The following is a 19,765-nucleotide window of genomic DNA, read 5'->3' on the forward strand; positions in this document are numbered from 1 at the left end:
CTCTGGCAAAAACGTCCTGTGTTCTTCTTCATATTTTCGTTTGGATGTGCTTTTTTTCCCTGCCATTTCAAGAGGTAACTTGTCGGAAATTGTTTACAACACAAATGATGTCACACCAAAGATTCTCTCGTCGCTCGTTTGACGTCACTCAAACAGGCTTACATGGTCAGTGTGCCATCTAGCTGTAGGGGAGTGAATGACAGCGCCAGCCAAGAATTTTTGACGCATGTCATGTTACAGCTCCTGAAGAGCCGCATGAAACTAGTTAAAGAGCCGCATGAGGCTCGCGAGCCGCGGGTTGGCCACCCCTGCTTTAGTTTGATACATTGATTAGCAGTCTTTATGGCGATAGATGACAGTAGTGGTGATCAGATTACACAATACACACACTGTCGGTCACAGGTCGAGAAGTGAAACATGATGGCTACACATTGTGGAAACGTTGGAAAACAAAAAAAGGTAATAGTTGTGAACAAACTATTCCATGTCTATTCTATTGGATTGGACATTTTCAGTGTAGTCACTCTGTCTGAAAGAGAGGAATTGGATTTAATTTGAACTGAGTTCAGCTCTCTGTCATTTACTAGCAGATATCAGACATCATTTGATACACAGCCAAGATAGATGAAGAGTATTCCATCAGGAAGATTAAATGCTACATATTGAATTGAAACAAGCAGTGTGGCGTTTCAAAATATTAGCAGAGTATGACTTTTGGTCAGTGATGTCAGCGGGGCTGTCTCCGTGGAGACAGATGTAGTGGAGCAACTGATTGGACGCTCAACCTCAGGGGCATGATGTTGCCTCTTGGTAGCGCAGATGGGAAATGTTACCCTAACAGGAAACAATTTCATCAAGTGTGGCCGAAGCGAGAGGATGTCATTTTGTGTCGTTGTTGTGTACCTTGTGACTGTGACCATTTTGCATATCTCCCCTTTTCATTTCTGGTAGCTTAATGCATCCTCCCCACAATTTTCTGGCTCAGTTGTTTGTTTGCTATTCTGTCTTTGTGTAGCCATGCGAGCAACGTTATAACAAATCATCCAAGTGTGTTAGAAAATCTTCCCATTAAAGTTGAAGTTGCCAAGTCCATATGAAGAGTTGTTTTCCAAATTGCTGTGGTTCTATTTTAATTATGCTGGAAAAAAATACTCTTATTCATCCAAACCTGCACATTTTACAAACATTAATTTGATCCTCTTTAAATAATTAATTGGTCCATTGTGTCAGTCAGATCATGTTCAACAATTATTGACAAGTCCTAAAACAATGCGGATTTTAAAATTACGTACTGTGTTTTTTCTAAAAAATTTTTTTGTTTTATTTTTCCTTTTCAAACAAAACAACTTGCGGCCGGTTTGTTATGATTAGCAACTTGAATTGAATTTACCAAGCTAACTCATAAAAAAAACAACTATTAGCACAGGTGTCAAACTCACGGCCCAGGGGCCAGATCCGGCCTGCCACATCATAATACAGTATGTGAACCATGAAAGCAAATCATCTGCATCAACTTCCATGATTCTGAGCTAAAATCTATACCAAATGTTCAAATTGTCGTATTTAATAATTAATAACGTTGAGCTATTACAAAAGCATTCTTTGTGGCCTGCGACAAAATGAGTTTACGCTAACATTTTCGATGCTTCTACGGGCTCGTAACCTACTTGTACTAACTAAAAACATCAATGGAGTGGGAGAATATCATGACAAGCTAAATTCCAAGCGAAGGCATGGTATTTGGACAAAATTATACAACTCAAAGAAACTGACCTGCATAAACACACACCCCACAGTGGAAATCCATCAGCCACCTGAATTCAGAATTTTCTCCCCCCCCCCTCACATGAATGGTTATCCTTACTCAACCTCTAGTGCTTATTGAAAATATGACTTGCTCCTCAGAACCGTCAGAAGTATTCATCAGTGTAGAATGTGTTTAAAAAGCGAAAAGAAATTTGCTGCCATGTTGTGATGCCATGACGCTAATTGGCCAAAATGGAGATGTTGCGTTCTTCCAAAAAAACAGGCCTGGTGCTTATTCAGGTTGGACTGGAACTGCAGCACCTTTTAAACAGTGATATATTCCAGCTAGACAATAAACATTGACACAGCAGAAAATGCAGTCTTCACACAATAGAATGGCATGTAAAGCTGTCTATCCACTTTGGTTGCACCGAGAAATCGAGCTTTTCATATTTTCTATCAAACCTTCCTCACTGGTTTCATGTTGTCACTTTTTGATGTTATGGTGCTTTTGAACACTTCAGAGAGTGGTAACACGTTAATACCAATTGCAATTACAGAAATGCTTGGATTGTTTCTGGTCACCCTAATTGTTTGTGTGACCACTTGTTGCTTGGTAGAATCCATAGAGTTCAATGATAACTGCCCTATAGGCCAACATTCTCATCTGCCAGTCATGCCTACTCGGCCAGTTTGAATGACAAACTAGGGGCTTACAGGAATGTGACGTCGGACAGACTTACGCTTTCAAAATTATGACACTTTAAAGATTTTCAAAGTTTTATGCAAATACTAATTTGTTTCAAATATAGTGGAACTGCTGAAGTCAACCTTCTTTCATTTGTTAGCCATATTGTACTAAGCAGCCTGGACAAATACGCCTGTGCCCACATATTCTTCTCTTTGCCATCTTGCACTTTACCTTCATGCGATTACCTTCATGATTTGTGTGAATACAACTAGTGGTTGTGTAATCAGGGAGCAGACTGTTAATTATAGCAGGAAAAGAATGATCAACATCATGAAGTGAATGATTTGCTCCTACCTCTCCCCAAGTGCATCGCCTCAAGGTGGTGCTGCCTCCAGGGAGCAAACTGCCGTGCTTCTTTCTAATTTGATCATGTAGCCAATTACAACAGGTTGTTGCTAGTAGATATGTAACATGATTAGGTAAACAAGTTTACCCAATTCCTTCTCACAGGCTCAGACTTCAGAGCAGTTTGAAATTGACATCAAGATGCAAGTTTTTTTTTTTTTTTTTTTTTTGTATTTTCCAAATGATGCATTGGTTTATGTTTGGTTTTAAAATTATCTACTGCATCTTTCCCCCCTCTGGAGAAATTTCAGTGGTTGCCATGGACACAGTCAACCTGTGGCAGACAGTTGGAAAAGGTTCAGTCATAAAGCAAATGGCATATGTCTGGCATCCTCTTCCAGTTGGGCCTGTCATCGTGTTTACCCGGGAGAAATGTAGACTGTGTCAGCAAGGTTACTACTTCGGTCTAAAATACTTTTCACTATCACGTGGACACCATTAGTAGGACACGGTATGCAGCTGCATGCAGCAATCCTTGACAGACCAACTCATGCCAATATCCTAATACTTCAGACAGGACACAAATCTCCCCCAAAGCTCACCAGTGTGATCATGCTCAGACATACTGGATTATGTAATGGAAGTGATCCAAAGGGATACAGTATTTTCTACCTCTGGCCACGTACTGTAATTGATGAAAAATCCTGATAAAATACAAATAAATTGCTTCATGTCAATTCTGTGATGATGCTACGCTATGATATGGAGACCACAGCTTCACGAGTTAAAAAAAACAAGAATCTCATTAGTGCTCTTAGGCAGAAATCAGTGAGGCCTTTTCTCCATGTGGGTGGAGGTGAATGCGTACTGTATGTTTGCATGGCAACCAGACTTGAACGCGGCTCACCAACACCATTTTGCTGCTCTTTTTCTTTTAACATGCTGTGTTGTGTAATGTGATTGCGGAGAAGCTATGTTTGTTTTTGTTTTACAGAATAAAAAGCATATATTCAATGGAATCTCTAAAGTTAAAGTCCTCAGCACTTGTACAATTCAGTCTGTCAGAAATTTGGGGTGGAAATATGCCTTTAAGTTTGGACATAGTCCACAGCTACAATCACTGTCATGCATGATTTTAGCCTTAAGCCCACTGTATCTTTTGAGAGCTTTTGCTCAGTCAGTGTCTGTTTGACTCCCCCACCCCCCACCCCCCGGTTTTGTGTTTGAGGAATAGCAATTCTTGTACAAGTCTGATTTTGTAGGATATCCAATCAAATTAAATTAGCTAAAGTCCAAGCTCTGATTTGTTGGTCAGTTAATGTCCGAAGAAGGTGCCGTTTTCAACTGCTTGTCTTTCTGCTTTTACTGAGTCAAAGAAAGAACCCTATTGATTTTTAAGGATATCAGGTAGAAGATGACTGAGGCAGTTGGTGTCTAATTTGTAGAGAATTTTGCTCTCTTTTCTAGTCTATGATTGCTCTTTGAAGACTACACACTTGTCAAGTTGAATTCAAAGGGATTTGTTCTCAGGCATACAGCATGGGCCTTTACCATACATCACGATAGTTCATACAGTATTTCAGTGCGACATTTGTCCTCTGGTTTGGTGAGAAAGTCTGACATTGACTTCTTGTTGCAATGAGATCGATGAAGCTGAAGCTGTACAAGAAGTCGAGGAGTGAAAATTCGTGAATCTCTCAGAGGAGAGGGATACGGAAGTTGACGCAATTCACATTTGAGTTATCGATCATGGCATCAAAGTTTCTCTCCTGATGCGGACTTCATCAAGCTGAAAGGAGTAAGGATATATTGTAGTCACAACCGTCGAGTTTGGGGCGGACCTATTGTGTCGAAAATAGCGATCGTGATTAAAAAAAATTGTAATCACCTTAATGGAAAAACTGATCTATCCCAAATAATTTGTTCAGTTTGTGGAGACTTGACAGCTTTGAGTTGTGGGAAGTGAAATATAAACAAATTTGACCTTTTGTTATACAACATGTCTCAAGAGGGTGCCACACTTCCTCCGTATTTAGAGATGAGATCTTGTGCCACGAGTCAGCCGCTGACTTGGCCTCTTCGAGGATGTCTGTGCACTATTTCTATTCACTATTTCTTGGCCATCGTGGAGCTATACTTTTTCTCTTCAGTCGTTCTTTTTACGCTTGTGTGACAGTGATATGGAAAAACAACAAAACATTCCTTAAATTTGATAAGGAGTTGGAATTCCTCCAGAAGTCCATAATTTCCCCTGTTTATTGTTCTTCTGAGCACTTCTTGTTAAGGCTGCTCCATCTTTAGGAACATGTATCACAGACCTAGAAAGCCAAAGTGTCGTGAACAGTAGATTGAATTTTTGAATTTTTGCAATCAGGAACTTTAATTTGAGGTGTTCAATTTTATAGACTTTTTTTTTTGGTCGGGGCGGGCCGTAGGCGCAGAATGGCAGCCACACATCCGTCAGACTGCCCCAGGGCATGCTGTGGCTACACAAGTAGCTTACCACCACCAGGTGTTACTGTGGAGTGAATGAATAATATGTGAAATTGTACAGCGTGTTTGAGTGTCGAGAAAAATACTGTATAAGTGTAATGTATTATTTATTATTAATATTACAAAATAATAGAATAAAATCTTGCCGAGGGTGCCACAATGGCTAGGGCCAGCTCTGGTCACAGACACAATATTAAGACACCTAGGAACTGTTTTAGGAAAAATACATACTATGTCTCCTTTAAATACATTTGATAATTTCTAGTAGTAATATTGTACCACTGACATAGGAATGTATCCCTTTGGAATCACTTCAGTGTTTCTTATTCTGACTTTGTGCATTAACAAGTCAATAGTGGTTAGATGGGTTAGGTATGACACTTCTGTCATATGCATTCAAATCATATCTCATCAACTATGTTCCTGTTTATGTACACTTCACATTTTGTCTTGTTGTCTGGTGAACATTTAGTTACTGTACATTTTTTTGGGGCAAAAAAAAAAAAAAAAAAAAAAAACTACATTGAGATAATAAGTCCAAGTGAGCTGCAAGTACAAGCTTCATGCTGCGAGCTGTAAAGAAGTAATTTTTTTTTCTTTCATTCTTTTGCTTCCTGTTGTGCAGCTATTCAGGCGGAAGCTTTCATTCCTGCTGTTAAATTTAGTCCCGGAAAAGTTCATGAGCATCTCAAAATAGCTCGACCTCTTTCCTAAATCTCTAAGCTTCTTTTTGTGTACATAAGTGTGCGCACTTTGCTACTCAGAAAGATCTCTTTCATTTAAAAGTGTGGTTGCCAGAAAAAGGCTGCACAAGAGGATCAGAGAGGGCTGATGGCAGAAGGGGCACTCCAAGAGTTCATTACCAATTTGAAAATTGTACTATTTTACTCATTTGTGTCTCTTGATAATCTAAATGCAGTACAATTTGAAATCATCTCACGAGACACCACAGTAAAGATCCGCCTCCCCTACACGTCTGCTAAACACTGGAATGAGGAGGCATTCATTTCATTCTTGTAACTTTCCCAAAGTCACGCCCACTCTACAAAGCGACTTGACAGCTATGTGGGGACCACAGAGCAAGCAGGATTTGTGCTTTTTCCCCAAGCTCTCTTCACTCATCTGCACCTGTCTCCTCTGCTCAGTGTCATTTTCAATATTTGACAATTTGTGACATATCACTTTTAAAGATAAAACACCGTGGGCACCATACCATCAAATAATCAATTTGGTCTGTACTGTCCAGTCACCAGTTACAATTTCATACATGCCTTTGACATGGATGCAACATGTGGGTGAGGAAAGCTACTTGTCAAAACACTGTTCAAGCTGACGTTTTAAGATGGATGGAAGATAAACCCGCAAATCTCTCTTATTGGGGACATATTGCTTAAACTGTTTTGAAAAACAGCTCAGCTGAATCTTGTAAATATCTCAAGTGGCCCAAACACAACACGTGAACAATGGTTGCTATGTTGCCTTAGTAACCGTATCCACGTGAGGATGATCAGGAGTGTCTGATGTCTTGAGGTCATTTGCATTTGTGAATTTGGTGATCCATTTGCATTCAGTGAAAACACACCCACCATTCTTTCATGCAGACTTCAGAGCTATCATGGGATTATTTATTGAAATTATTTTGACAATATTCTTCAATCTATACTATGACTCATCATTTAAACCATGTTTCTGTGTGTTCTTGCAGGCTGGGCCTCACAGAGGAACCTTCTCCAAAGCGCTTGCGTGCATGTGCTCCTATGAGTCAGAGAATATTCCTCTGGGATATGGAGATGTTGCCTAATTAAGGCATGAAAAGATTTTTGGACGTCCAGGGAAGTCTTTTAGTTGCTCTTGTGAAGTTTTCTTTTTAGACTTTGGATCATATACCCTCCCTGCTTCCTTTTTTTTTTTATTTTTATTTTTTTTAAAGATTTGTTGCCGCTTGAGCTTTTTGTGGGATTTGTAGTTAAACCAGAAGATATTTCTGAGGAATACATTCAAGTCCAAATAGGCTCTTAGCAAGGACAGACTGAGGGAAGGACAGATCCAGAGAAAAGGGGAAAAAAAGAATACGTGAAGGGCAGATGGCTTTGCTGCTCACAAACCAACAGCCGGATGAATAAAACATTTATATAGGGGGAGGTGTGACATCTGGGAGAGGGGTGAGTTTCACATCAAACACCTTTTTTTTTTTTTAACCTCCTCCATTCTCTCCTCCACAACCCTCTTTCTATCCTACATTTCATCTCTTGGATGAAAATGTGTGCATTTGCTTATCACCTTGTAACTCAACTCAAACTATTATGTTTTAAATACTCTTTATTGGTAATGTAGTTCAGTGATTCCCAACCAGTGCCGTGACACATTAGTGTGCCGTGAGAGATTATCAGGTGTGCTGTGGAAAATTATCCAGTGTCACTTAATTGGTCTGAAAATTATTTATTTAATACAAATAATGTATCTTTGTTAGCTATACTAGTGAAATAGAGGCAAAACAAGTAAATGTTCTTCACCAGGGTGTCAAACTAATATTCATCATGGTCCACGTCTTAGTTAGGGTTTCCAATCGATGGTCACCATGACTAAAAAAAACATAAATGTGTAAGCGTATAACAAATAGAATTTGAAATCAGAGGTCATTTAAAATATTGACAACCAATTATTTAAGTATAGTGTTCCCCCGCATATGTGCAATTCGTGGCTCGCAAATTCACTTATTTGCTGATTTATTTTTAACCCATGCTCTTTTATTTGCTGAAAAACTCACTTATTTTCTCTTTTTGTGCTCAGGCCAAAGGCCTGTCCAATATAAAAGTATTGCTTTGGCGCCATCTTTTGGCTCACTCACTTTTGTTAATTAACATTTAAACATTATGCAAACTGTACACTCACTACTATTTATCAAACCTCATAATCGGTTAGCAGGATTATGCTAAAACGCGTTTGCTCTTCGAGTTAGCAAGATTAAGATAAAACTTTATTTTAAGAATTATACCACAACTTCATTTGGCAGAATTATTCTAAAATTCAAAAGTTTCAGTTAATTAGCAGGATAGCGTTATCCTTCTTCAGTTTGCTTGCATTAGCTCCAAGTGGCACCGTGACACACCTGATCCAGCAGATGGAGCTGCGGTTAAAAAAAAAAAAAAAAAAAAAAAAAAAAAAATGCAATACCACCACCTACACAGTAATGGAGTGGTACAGTATGGGCTGGCACAGCATGATTCATCAGTGACACGAACCAGGCGGGGTAGGTGGGCCTTGGTGGAGGTCAGTGCATGACAAAGTGCCATTGTAGATGTGTTTTGTTTTCAGTTGTGCTTTCATTTTTCCCAACCCGTTCCCATTCCCTACATCCTTCCTCCCCAGCCCGGTCTGTGATGGTGTCCCCCTTCCTCTCGATCCCGGAGAGATGCCCGTGCAGGAGATGGCGGTGAGTCCTGTCAAGTCCTTGTACTGGGAGCAGTCCCCCCCCATGTGCCAGCGCCGAGTCTACTGCACCCCCATCTACAATGAAGGCCTGCTCTACGTGCTGGGGGGCTGCAGTGAGACCGGCATGCCCCTGGACAGCGTGGAGGTCCTGGATGTGGAGAGCCAGACGTGGAGCCAGCTGCCGCCACTGCCCACGGCGAGGGCGGGCGCTGCGGGCGTGTCGCTGGGGGGGCAGGTTATGGTCCTGGGAGGCATGAATCAGCTGCAGACCCCGTTGGCTTCAGTGGAAGTTTATCACCCAGATGAGGGCAAGTGGGAGCCGAAGGCCAGTCTGGGGCAGCCGTCCATGGGCATCACCACTGCGCAGAAAGGTACGGTTACTGGTACATTAAGTAGAGAGAATGGGTGCAAGTTTGGATGGAACTTTGCTGGTTTACTTTTACTTTTGTCTGTGTGAAAGTACAACCATCTCACACGCTGCACTGAGATGGGATTGTTCTTCAGATGGGAGTACCTAAATTCATTGCTTTTCTTTGTATTTTATGGCATCTTTTTAAGAAATTGGCTGTATATTTAAGCGTTTCAGTGATGTGCGATTCAAACAAAGGTTGTAATTATTAAGAAAACAGTAAAAAGTGACAAAAATTAATGAAAACATACACATTTAATAATTAATCCAACAAAGAAATCACATATACAGTACATCACATTTAACATCGCCAAAAAAGAGTTACCGGTATTCCTTAAATTCACAGTACTATGTACGATATAATATATTGCTATAACTATTCGTAGAACATTTTCAAATGTGGACAGATTGAACTATGTATGATAATATACAGTACAGTAATAGATATGCACATTGCACAAGAATTCATTTTTCTGTCATATAGTATCTGGGGGTGTTTACTTACAGTAGGTGATGTGTCTATTAAGTAAAGGCATTTATAATGGGGGGAGGTCCTTTGTTTGTATGAATGCACTTTTATGATAACTTCAAATAATTGTATTATTTCTGTTGTAAGTAACAACACTACTTAATTGGCAAATTATTTTACATTGCAATATAATATATATTACAGTAGAGTACTCTAAATTCTATTATAGCGTCATCTCGCTATCTCTCCTTTCTTATCATATTTTTCTGGACACTACTCGGTTGGGTTTGTCCCACATGGAATGAATCTCCCCGAAATCCGAAATCCACTTCAGCTTTACAGATGCTGTATCTGGTCTGCAGATGTTGTGGATTAGTGAAACACCAGGAAATAAACATTGGTCACAATAAAATCTTAATTCAGACTCCTTAAAAATATGTTAATGCTGACTTTTCATGACACGTGACAAACAAGAAAAAAAGCAGACTAAAAGTCATTCCTGTAAAGTAGAAGACTTAATTTGCTGTTTTCTGGGGGGGGGGGGGGGGGGGATGCCATGTTGATTGACTGAGAAGCCTCTCCAGCGTCCCTGCAGTGGCTCGCTTGTAATTAAAACTGAGTGGTGTTGAGATCAATGTCCACTCACACAAGTCAAGAGGGTGGCGCTTAAGATTCAGGCTCAATATAATTGCACAGAAGAGTCCCAAGATTCTTATTAGGAATATAGAACATTTATTACGTTGGATGTAGGTGTTTGTATGTGCTAAGTAAATACAGAATACGTGTATGTGCGTGTGTCCTTGCGTGCGTGCATCAGCGCGATGTCAAACTGCATGTGGAGAAGAGGTGTCACACAGGCCACAGCAGATGAATACACATCGTGAAGCTTCTGTTCATTCCTCAGATTTCTACAGACTGTCTCAGCTTGTGTTTGTGTGTTTCTATGTGTGTGTGTGTGTGTGTGTGTTAGCACATAGGAAGTTGTGAGCATGACAGTTGGAGGAAAGAGAGAATAAACTGTTTACAGGCTATCAGAGCGAAGCAAATATCTTGAGCTGTGCCCCCCCCCCCCCCAAAAAAAAACATAAGAGTATTGCATACATTTAAACACGAAGAAATAATATGGATGCCAAGATGTTTTTTTCCCCCCACCAAGTTGTTGGAGAGACTTCAAGCACTTTATTGGCACTCCCAGTTGAGGTTTACTGTCAAACTAAACAAGAGATTTACATATTGTTTATTTAAAACTACCACTTAACTCTGCCTTAAAGTCCGCGAGACTAATGTTAACACATAATGGGAAACGCCGCAGATGGGCTCACGAATAGAATGTATGTTTTGGTTTTATAACGCTGTAAGCAACAGATATTTGAACACAAAGGGTGGAGCAACATGTACGTATTGATGGGTAGTATAATGATATTCACAGGCATATATTCTTTATCCTCTGCAAAAAATCACATATTTCTGTCGTACTGAGGAGCGGAGACCATCTCCATATGTATTACACCGCCCCCAGGTAGCACACACCAGAAGGAGTAGCATAATGTCCATTAAACTGAAGCAAAAAAAATGATCCAAAAACTTTAAATTTCTTTACATTTTAATTAATTATGTTATTCCTGTATGTTTTTATAATGCACAAGATTATAGAGCTCTATAAACACATTACAAACATTTTTGTCGTGTTCTTGCGAGGCTGGAACGGATTAATGGGAGTGACATTCATTTTGATGAGGAAAGTATTTGAGATAGGAGAGGAGTGTTTTGGATTACGGCGTGGTCACGCAATAAATTAAACTCGTATATCAAGGCACAACTGTCTATACATACACGTGTAGTTAAAGCACATAGGAGGTTGTGGGTTTTGTTAAGCAGCTCTGGCTGCTGTTTTATAAATGTTGCAAATGGAAGTCTGATTGGAAAAAAACATTGAGCAACATTAGAATTCCGAAGTTTTCCGGTATACTTGTTGTTGGGATCGAACATCATTGGCGTGAAGGCTCACTTGTGATATTTCATGTTGATGCGTTTTGTGTTTTGTCATACACATCGGTGCTGACTGTCGTGCATTATAATGAGAAACCCTCACAGACACGCACACACACACACACACACACATATATATAAGGTTGCACAGCCCTGCAATCAAGACACTCCCTTAAACGGAGGCTGTCACATTGCTTTAACATCAACAGCTCAAGTGCTTGTGGTCCCATGTTTGATTGCAGGACAACAAATAGTAGTGAGTATCCGTCATCCCTCATTGAGGTTCTGAAGGGAAAAAAACAAACAAAAACAAAACAATGCAGTTATCACTGTTGGCTGCTGACATTTGGCTTAATTTAAGAGTCAATCTTTTGGGATGACGAGGTACACAGTGCTGGTCCTGACACTCTTCATCACTGTGGGAGACATGCGACGAGAGAAAGAAGAGCAGCAGCAGGAAGTTAGCGGAAGGTCTTTGGATTTGAAACAAAGACGTCATGTTTACATAGCATGTGCACTGATGATCTAACACAAGGCCCACACTTTTGAGTAGTAGAGCCTCCGGTGGTTACATCCTCCTACTGGTCTTGCCAAGCTGTCAGAACGTTTGTATGCGTTTGCGTCATTTAGTGTGTCACAAAGCAAACTCTTGTAATCACCATCGAATATTCGAAGATTACATTTAGACATTTTGTAACATCATTCAAGATTAGTATCGATATATACAGTATATATATTTGCACTGTATACAGTATGTGTAAAGAGCCAACCATTTATTGCAGGGAATATGTTCCAGACCCACCCGCAATAGGTGAAAATCTGCGCTAAAGAGACACCATATGAAAAAACACTTTTGTTAACTGTACTCCTCCCACATCGACATGCGATAAGGGGAGGGTGATCCTTACCTGCATTGAAGAGTAAAAAAAAACAACGACAAGAAACTAATAATAATGAGATAACATTCTTTTCAATTTTCGTTCTCTGGTCCGTGCTTTATTGGTTGATTTATTCATTTTCTATCTGAATCCAATAATGTCCATGATTTCGCAGTAAAATTGCTGGATTTGCATATTTCCTTTTCAAACACAAGAGCGATATGAAGCGCGGCAGTGGACAGCCTCACCTCACCTCAGATTGCATGATCCTTCACTAACAGGGTTGATATGGGAATTTATATCCAGTTGCCATAAAGACGTCACCAACAAGTCAAAATTAAACAAGGGTCTCCCAGACATATTGGAGCTATAGATTGCACACCAATTTCAATTAAAGCACCATCACATGAAGAATCCGCTGAGGTAGGCGACAGCACCCTTGTTAGGATAAACGGTTCAGAAAAAGGATGGATGCATTGACTTTGAAATAAAACATTATTTCAAATTGATTAGGGTGTTACGGAATTAGATTTTCATGATATGCATTTATTAACAATGCAGTACGACTGTAAAATTACTGAATGCTATGAGAATAATATGCCACAATATCTTAACCCTAATCACTTTGAAGTAGGGAAAGATAAAGAGTTTGTTTGACAACATTCAACAGTTTTAGCATTGCGTGTCTATGGCATCTTTGTGAGTGTTACAGCTTGCAGCTTTTTATGATTTCCGAATTGATTGTTTGACATAGGACTTTCGTAATAAAATAAAGAAAAACACCCAAAATATTATTTTTTTTTCCAACTTATATTGTGTGTCATTTTGCATGTGGAACCTTATTGAAATCCCCTAAGACCAGGCTGTGCAACTATGCACCACCTTCAGTAGAGTCTCAGCAGCTGCAGTATTTATGAATTCATTTCACTCGCTGCACATCTCATTCAATTTGCTCCATAGATAATACAATATAAGTTATGTGGCATGTACGTGTACTGTGGCTATTACAATCGGTGGCTGGAGGAAATATACAAGAATTTGACTGTTGGAGAGCACGTAAAGGAGTCGGAGGCTAGCTGCAAAAAAAAGGCAGGGACTCTAAAAAGGGTTTAGAGAAGCAGCAGTCAAGACAAGTTACGTCATATCTCACGAAGTCACCCCAAAATGTAAATCATTTTCTGACGGAAATTTTATTCAGGAGTGTTCGTATTGCATGCAGTCAATGCAAGGGACAACAACAGGAAGCGCCATCTTCACAGAGGCAAATGCAAAATGACCTTCGTTTTGAGGTTGATGTGACTGCTGAAATGAACAAACTCACACTGCAATGAAGGCTTTCATGAGAAAGTTGCTGCTTCTCTCAAGCCAAATAAGAGACAACATTCTCACTCACTTGCCAACACTGAAGGAAGCCACACTATCATCTGAGCATCCTCACAAGTAGTCATCCATGGAATAATCACTGCTTTTGAGTTTTTAAGGCAATTTCAAGACTTAAAAACAGTTGAGAGTGACATGAACATAGTTTCATCTCCATTCACTTGCAATGTGTATAATGCAGCTGGTGACGTTTAGATGGAACTCAATGACATGCAGTCTGACACACACTTTAAGTCAGTCCCATTGCTCGAGTTTTACTCGTCACTCAAAGAAAATAACTTTCCACACGCTTTCCTCTTTGATCCATACATTTTTAATATTTCAAGAATATCCTTATTCTTGTGATTAGAAGTAGCAGCTAATAAAAATACATTTTATACTGTTTATTTATTTATTCGTTCATTCATCTTACGTACCGCCAATCCCAGCTGACTCCGGCCGAGAGGTGGGGCACACCCTGAACTGGTCGCCAGCCAATCGCAGAGCACAGATAAACAAACAACCACTCTCACTCACATTCATACCTACGGGCAATTTAGAGTTCTTAATTCACCTACCATGCATGTTTTGGGGATGTAGGAGGAAACCTTGTTGCAAGAACTGATGAAGCCTGCTCGGATAAGAGGCAAAACATCTTCTAAAACAACCAGAACAGTCCAGTTGCCATCGATCCGATGCCCTGAGATCTGCCATTCTCTTTTTCCCGATGTTATCAAAAACATAAACCTTGAATGATGAATTCAAATGTAATCATTTTAGGATCTGCGCCCATGATACGTGGTTCATGAGGTTGCCTCTGCTCTGCCTAATTTGGAGGTGCTCTGCCAATCCACACCAGCAAAGTGGTTGCAAAATTGTAACATATAGACTGATTAAAACAGTGACAAGTTTCATTTTGATCAAAGCTTACTTTACGTCCATCCATCCATCCAGACTACACTCTGGGCTGGTCACCAGTAGATCATTAATGGTATCATGCCAGCTACACGGAAGTCACTTTGTTTTTATAATTGATTTTTATCATACATTTGCTCACGCAAGTGCAACCACCTGTTTCTATGTAAAGGGAAACATTTTTTTCCCCCTTCAAATCAGACATATGTGACATTCTGCCCAAGGCTTGTACCAATGTGACCAACGTTGCCCAGGTTGAGAATGAGAGCAAAGTGCGCGAGAAGCCCAGGCTGCTACTGGCCAGTGTAACTCTTCAGACTTTCAAAGAGTGAGGTTCATATGATGTACGTCTGCAGAGCGCCCCGAAAACCTCACTCCCAATCTCGGTCATGGCACCAACGTGATCATCCGGTGCGGTCCAGCCCGAGGTTCCAACCCAGCGAGTTGGCATCCGTTACACGTACACAAATAATTGTTAAGTTTGTCTGTGGTCAATTTTCTCACTGATACCACTCTCTTGTATTATTTTTCATGGCTTCTTGTCATTTGAGATTGCCTCTGGCTGCCACTTTGTCTTTGTCCCCACTGGCATGATCATAGTCTATGAACAAGATTATAGAGTATCGTCGTTGTCCTGATGACACGGCCTGAATATGGATGGATGACCCATTATCTCGAGGGGCAGGTTGGCGCGCTGCTGATGTTCATTCCAGTGACGAATGATGAAGACACTAAAAGTTAATTTATTCCCTCCAACTGTATTTAAGATCTATTAACTAACTTAGGTCAGGACAATAAACGGCACTACATTTGAAACTATATTTGCATTTATGGTCTCTTTCCTTTTGCTGTACTTGACCTAAATGATGTCACAAGCTCTTCTCATTTTGGTCTCCATCATCATCCTCTTATTTCTTCATGAATCCTATTGTGGCTTCCACCATTTATTTATCTTTCCTACATGCACAGAGTAGATCCATGTGGATTTATAAATTGGGTTATTTATCTGCTGGCTCTCTGTCATCCCAATAGAGATTGTGCTTGTTTTCACACTTTGAGTATGTTTTCCTAAAGCTGCTTCAGGCAAAGTCAACTGGTCCCCCAACTGCAAAGACAAGTATCTTGAAAAGTTCCATTCTACATTACATTCACATGTATTTCAGTGCATTACTTCGCAGCTTGTGAAAAACTTGAATTTGAACAAATAGAAAAATGCTCATTAATAACTCGGGTAATAACTTATTGTACTTCACATCACAGTGTGCAAGACTTACTGCTGGTGATTTAAAAATGTGCATAGAAAACATTATTAATCCTACTTAAATCTCAGGTCTTTAAATATTGTTTAATATGTACAGTATTTACGCAAATGAGAACGTTTTACAAGTCATGATATTAATCCACCAACCCACCTGGGAAAAACGTACATAAATGGAAGTAAACACGGTTTCCCCAGACATTTCATTTGCTGCACACTGGCTCTTGTGGGTTAGATAAGAAACGGATAAAAACTTTAGTTCAAATATGTGAATGATAACTGTGGTGCACCACGTGAAAATGTCTCTGTCCAGTCCTCAAGTTGACTGGACAGAAATTGGAACATTCAGCACGTATGTGTTTTCTACCAGGAGGGAAAAGTGGCTTCCAGCCGTTGAAGAACAGTTGGAGTCGGGACACCAGATGTCTGGAAACGAAAAATACTGTTATCATGGTTTTCAGTCTTCCACAAAGGCAAGTACATTAGGTATACTGTACAATGTCACTCATTAGTTTATTATTAATTATTATTATTATTATGAGGCGGCACAGTGGACGACTGGTTAGCACATCTGCCTCACAGTTCTGAGGACCTGGGTTCAAATCCGGCCTTGCCTGTGTTCCATGTTCTCCCCGTGCCTGCGTGGGTTTTCTCACACATCCCAAAAACATGCAGGGCAGGGTAGGTTAATCAAAGACTCTAAATTGCCCGTAGGTGTGAATGTGAGTGTGAATGGTTGTTTGTTTATCTGTGCCCTGTGATTGGCTGGTGGCCAGTTCTGGGTGTACCCCGCCTCTCTACCAAAGATAGCTGGGATAGGCTGCAGCACGCCCGCGACCCAAGTGAGGATAAGCGGTGTAGAAAATGGATGGATGGATGGATTATTATTTCTACAGCAAGCGGAGTGAGCACAACTATGGTTACAGCTTCAACCACGTGAACACGGACCCCCAAGCCCAGTTAGGTTAGCAGTATAGGAGAATTTCAGCGCATTTTCGGGACAAAAAGGGAAAATCATGTCGTCGACCCAGACACTTTTCCTTCAAGCTCCGATATTTTGACACAGTTTTTTCTAGAATTTGGGATGTTATATTGGCTCCATGATGCCTCGGTAAAAATCTGAAATATGGAATTAAATTCATTCACGGATTCCTGAGTTCCAGATGTTTTTCTGCAGAGAGGCCTGAAATCAGGTCATCTATGTCTCAGTACAATCCCTGTATTATTCCTCTGGTGGCTAAATCGTCTGCAATGTCAGCGTGTGAAAACCAAGAGCGCAATCATGTGGCCCAATACTAGAACTCTGTCACTCTTGGGAAGCTTCAGCTGTGGAACGGTTTTTAATATGCATGATGGAGTTGCAAATGCTTCTTTATGCACAGAAACAAGTACAGTACCTGCAACACAGATTTTCAAAGAATATTTCTTGCTCTTGCATGACATATATAATCCGTGATCATATCAGATCGCAACTCCTTTTATAGCATACAATATAGAGTACTAATAACCTCTGAGCAATTCGCACGCACACACACACACACACACTCGCACGCACGCACACTCACACGCATGCACGCACACATGCACGCCCACAATTGAAATGCTTCGAGATAAAAGCAAGTTTTGATTGTTGTTGTTCTTAACATTTTGCATGGCACTTTCACAGAAGTAGACAATAGTTCCATAGTGAATAAGTGAGTCACTTTTTGCACCTTTTTGCATTGGCTTGTTTCTACGAATACTTGAGAAGCTCAAATGATCCATAAAAATAATGACAATAGCATAAAGTACAACATGGTTTTTGGAAAGTTAAAATAAAAACCATCAAGGAGCTAAAAGCTTATGGCGCTTCTTCCAGCTGTTAGTGAGCCAATAAAAGCTGATCTCATTTGGCATGGAATCTGACTGCCAATGGAATGCTGTGATATATATTTTTTAATTTTAATATACAGTATCAAAAAGCTGCTTTATTATAACTCCCTTGGTTCGTCAGTCTCATTTTAGAGGAACGGATGTCAGTAATCTTCACAAATCTCCACAGTGCAATTATTTTAAAGTGTTTCAATTAGTTCCATCACTGAAGCGCAGTCTTCAGTTGACAAAAGTCTCAAACACTTGGCGGAAAATCCTCTTTTGACTTAATTCGAGCCTGGATCACCTTGAATATTTTGTCAGCTCCTTATTGACTGGTTGGTTATCAAGAATCAGCCAACAGTAAATTATATAAAACATGCTATAGTCAACTTGATTCATCTAAGTAAAGAGCCAGTACACGAGAATGTATTTATTTCTTTCATTTATTTATTTACTTCTATTTTTACAACTTTATTCTCCTAGTAGTAGTTGGTTTGGAGGAGCCGATCCAGTTTCTTCTGTCAAAATGATCTGCCCCGTTTTGGAGAAGATTCTCTCAGAAGGGACTGACATCAGCAGCAACAGTTGCAGTAGACACATTGGCACCTTCGTTAATATCAGCTACAAATGCTTTATTTTTCTTTATTCTTCCCATTGGTAAAAAAATAAATAAATAAATAACTGAGTCCATAACGTTATACTACATTGATACATTTTAAAAAGTGCAAATGTGTTATGTTATGGGCCGTTATTACGGTATGGGCTTCTATAAGAGGAGCGGTCAACGACATTATAACCATCAAGTTGAATAGACAAACACATGGAGAGAGGGAGAGCGAGAGAGACAGAGAAAGTATGCACTTTTACAGTTACATCCAAAACAAAAAAGTTAAATAACGGGATATTAGTACAATATTACGCTATGGGCTCAATTATTACATTTGCAAAGATTATATTTTTTTACCAGGCCAACAGTGATGCCGGTAACGCGTTACTCAAAAAAATGCAGTCCGGTGACGTCATATGTAATCTAACGCGTTACTTTTTCTATAAGAGTAGTCAGATTACAGTTTCTTTGATATATGTGCCAATACTTTTTTGGTTACGAGATCCAGAGCTAAATAATATGTAGATATTAAAACATGCTATGTTTGCTTAGACAACAGATGGTTATCATTACCAAACTACACTGGTTGGGAACATGAGGAAAGTCAATAACCAAGACACTTGATTCAATACTTGCATGTCATACGTGTAGACCAATTTTCAGACTTTGTTTTAGTAATGACTAATGAAACAAAGGAAACATACTATATTCTTAACTATCCCAAACTAAAATGCACACAACGGCTAACTACAATATCGAAAGAAGGCGAAATATTTGCAAACGGAGCCGTCTGGGGCAATGACGTCACGTGACGTATTGCACGTTTTCAGCACATAGTCAGTCAACTCAAGTGTACCCGAGCAGCCAGCGGCGCAAACGCAATGGACGGGGACGAGGGATTGGCATACTCAAGCTGTCACTACTTCGAGTTTCTCTGAAGAGGACAATACTAAGGTTCATTGTAGACTGTGCGCGCACACACACAGTTGCCTTCATGGGCCCCACACAATCGGCAGGGTTGCTTTTATTTTAAAGTTGGCCCTCGCAGCACGTTGGTGAAGAGGCGGCGTGTCACGGTAAGACACTATTAACAGTCATTGTAGTGGCTGCCTTGACTTCAACTTTTCGGCTGGTCTGACTGCAATGAAAAAACGGCAAAAGTAAATGGAGAAGGAAATCACAACTGTCGAGTTCTTTGGAGTTTGTGACCGAGCGCAACTGACCAACGGTCAAGCAGAACAACGGAGACGTGACCGTTCTTGACAATTCACAATATTGACGACGGGGATTTTCAAATGGAAAGTTGGTGCTTGCCGTCTA

The 19,765-nt window shown here is 40.0% G+C and overlaps 1 protein-coding gene across 6 annotated transcripts in view; it reads left to right on the top strand.

Moving 5' to 3' along the window:
- LOC133481667 (kelch domain-containing protein 8B-like) overlaps window positions 1-19,765 on the top strand; it is a 137,151-nt gene that overhangs the window by 22,063 nt on the left and 95,323 nt on the right. For 5 of the 6 annotated variants that reach the window (XM_061780833.1, XM_061780834.1, XM_061780829.1 and 2 more), the window contains exon 1: window positions 7,470-9,078. In XM_061780833.1, the coding sequence (XP_061636817.1) occupies window positions 8,574-9,078 (505 nt within the window). In that variant the 5' untranslated portion in view covers window positions 7,470-8,573. Of the gene's footprint in view, window positions 1-6,980; window positions 7,438-7,469; window positions 9,079-19,765 lie in introns of those variants that run through there. The other variant, XM_061780832.1, reaches the window with a different exon arrangement.

Source organism: Phyllopteryx taeniolatus, chromosome 1 (assembly GCF_024500385.1).
Source record: "Phyllopteryx taeniolatus isolate TA_2022b chromosome 1, UOR_Ptae_1.2, whole genome shotgun sequence".
Lineage (NCBI taxonomy): Eukaryota > Metazoa > Chordata > Actinopteri > Syngnathiformes > Syngnathidae > Phyllopteryx > Phyllopteryx taeniolatus.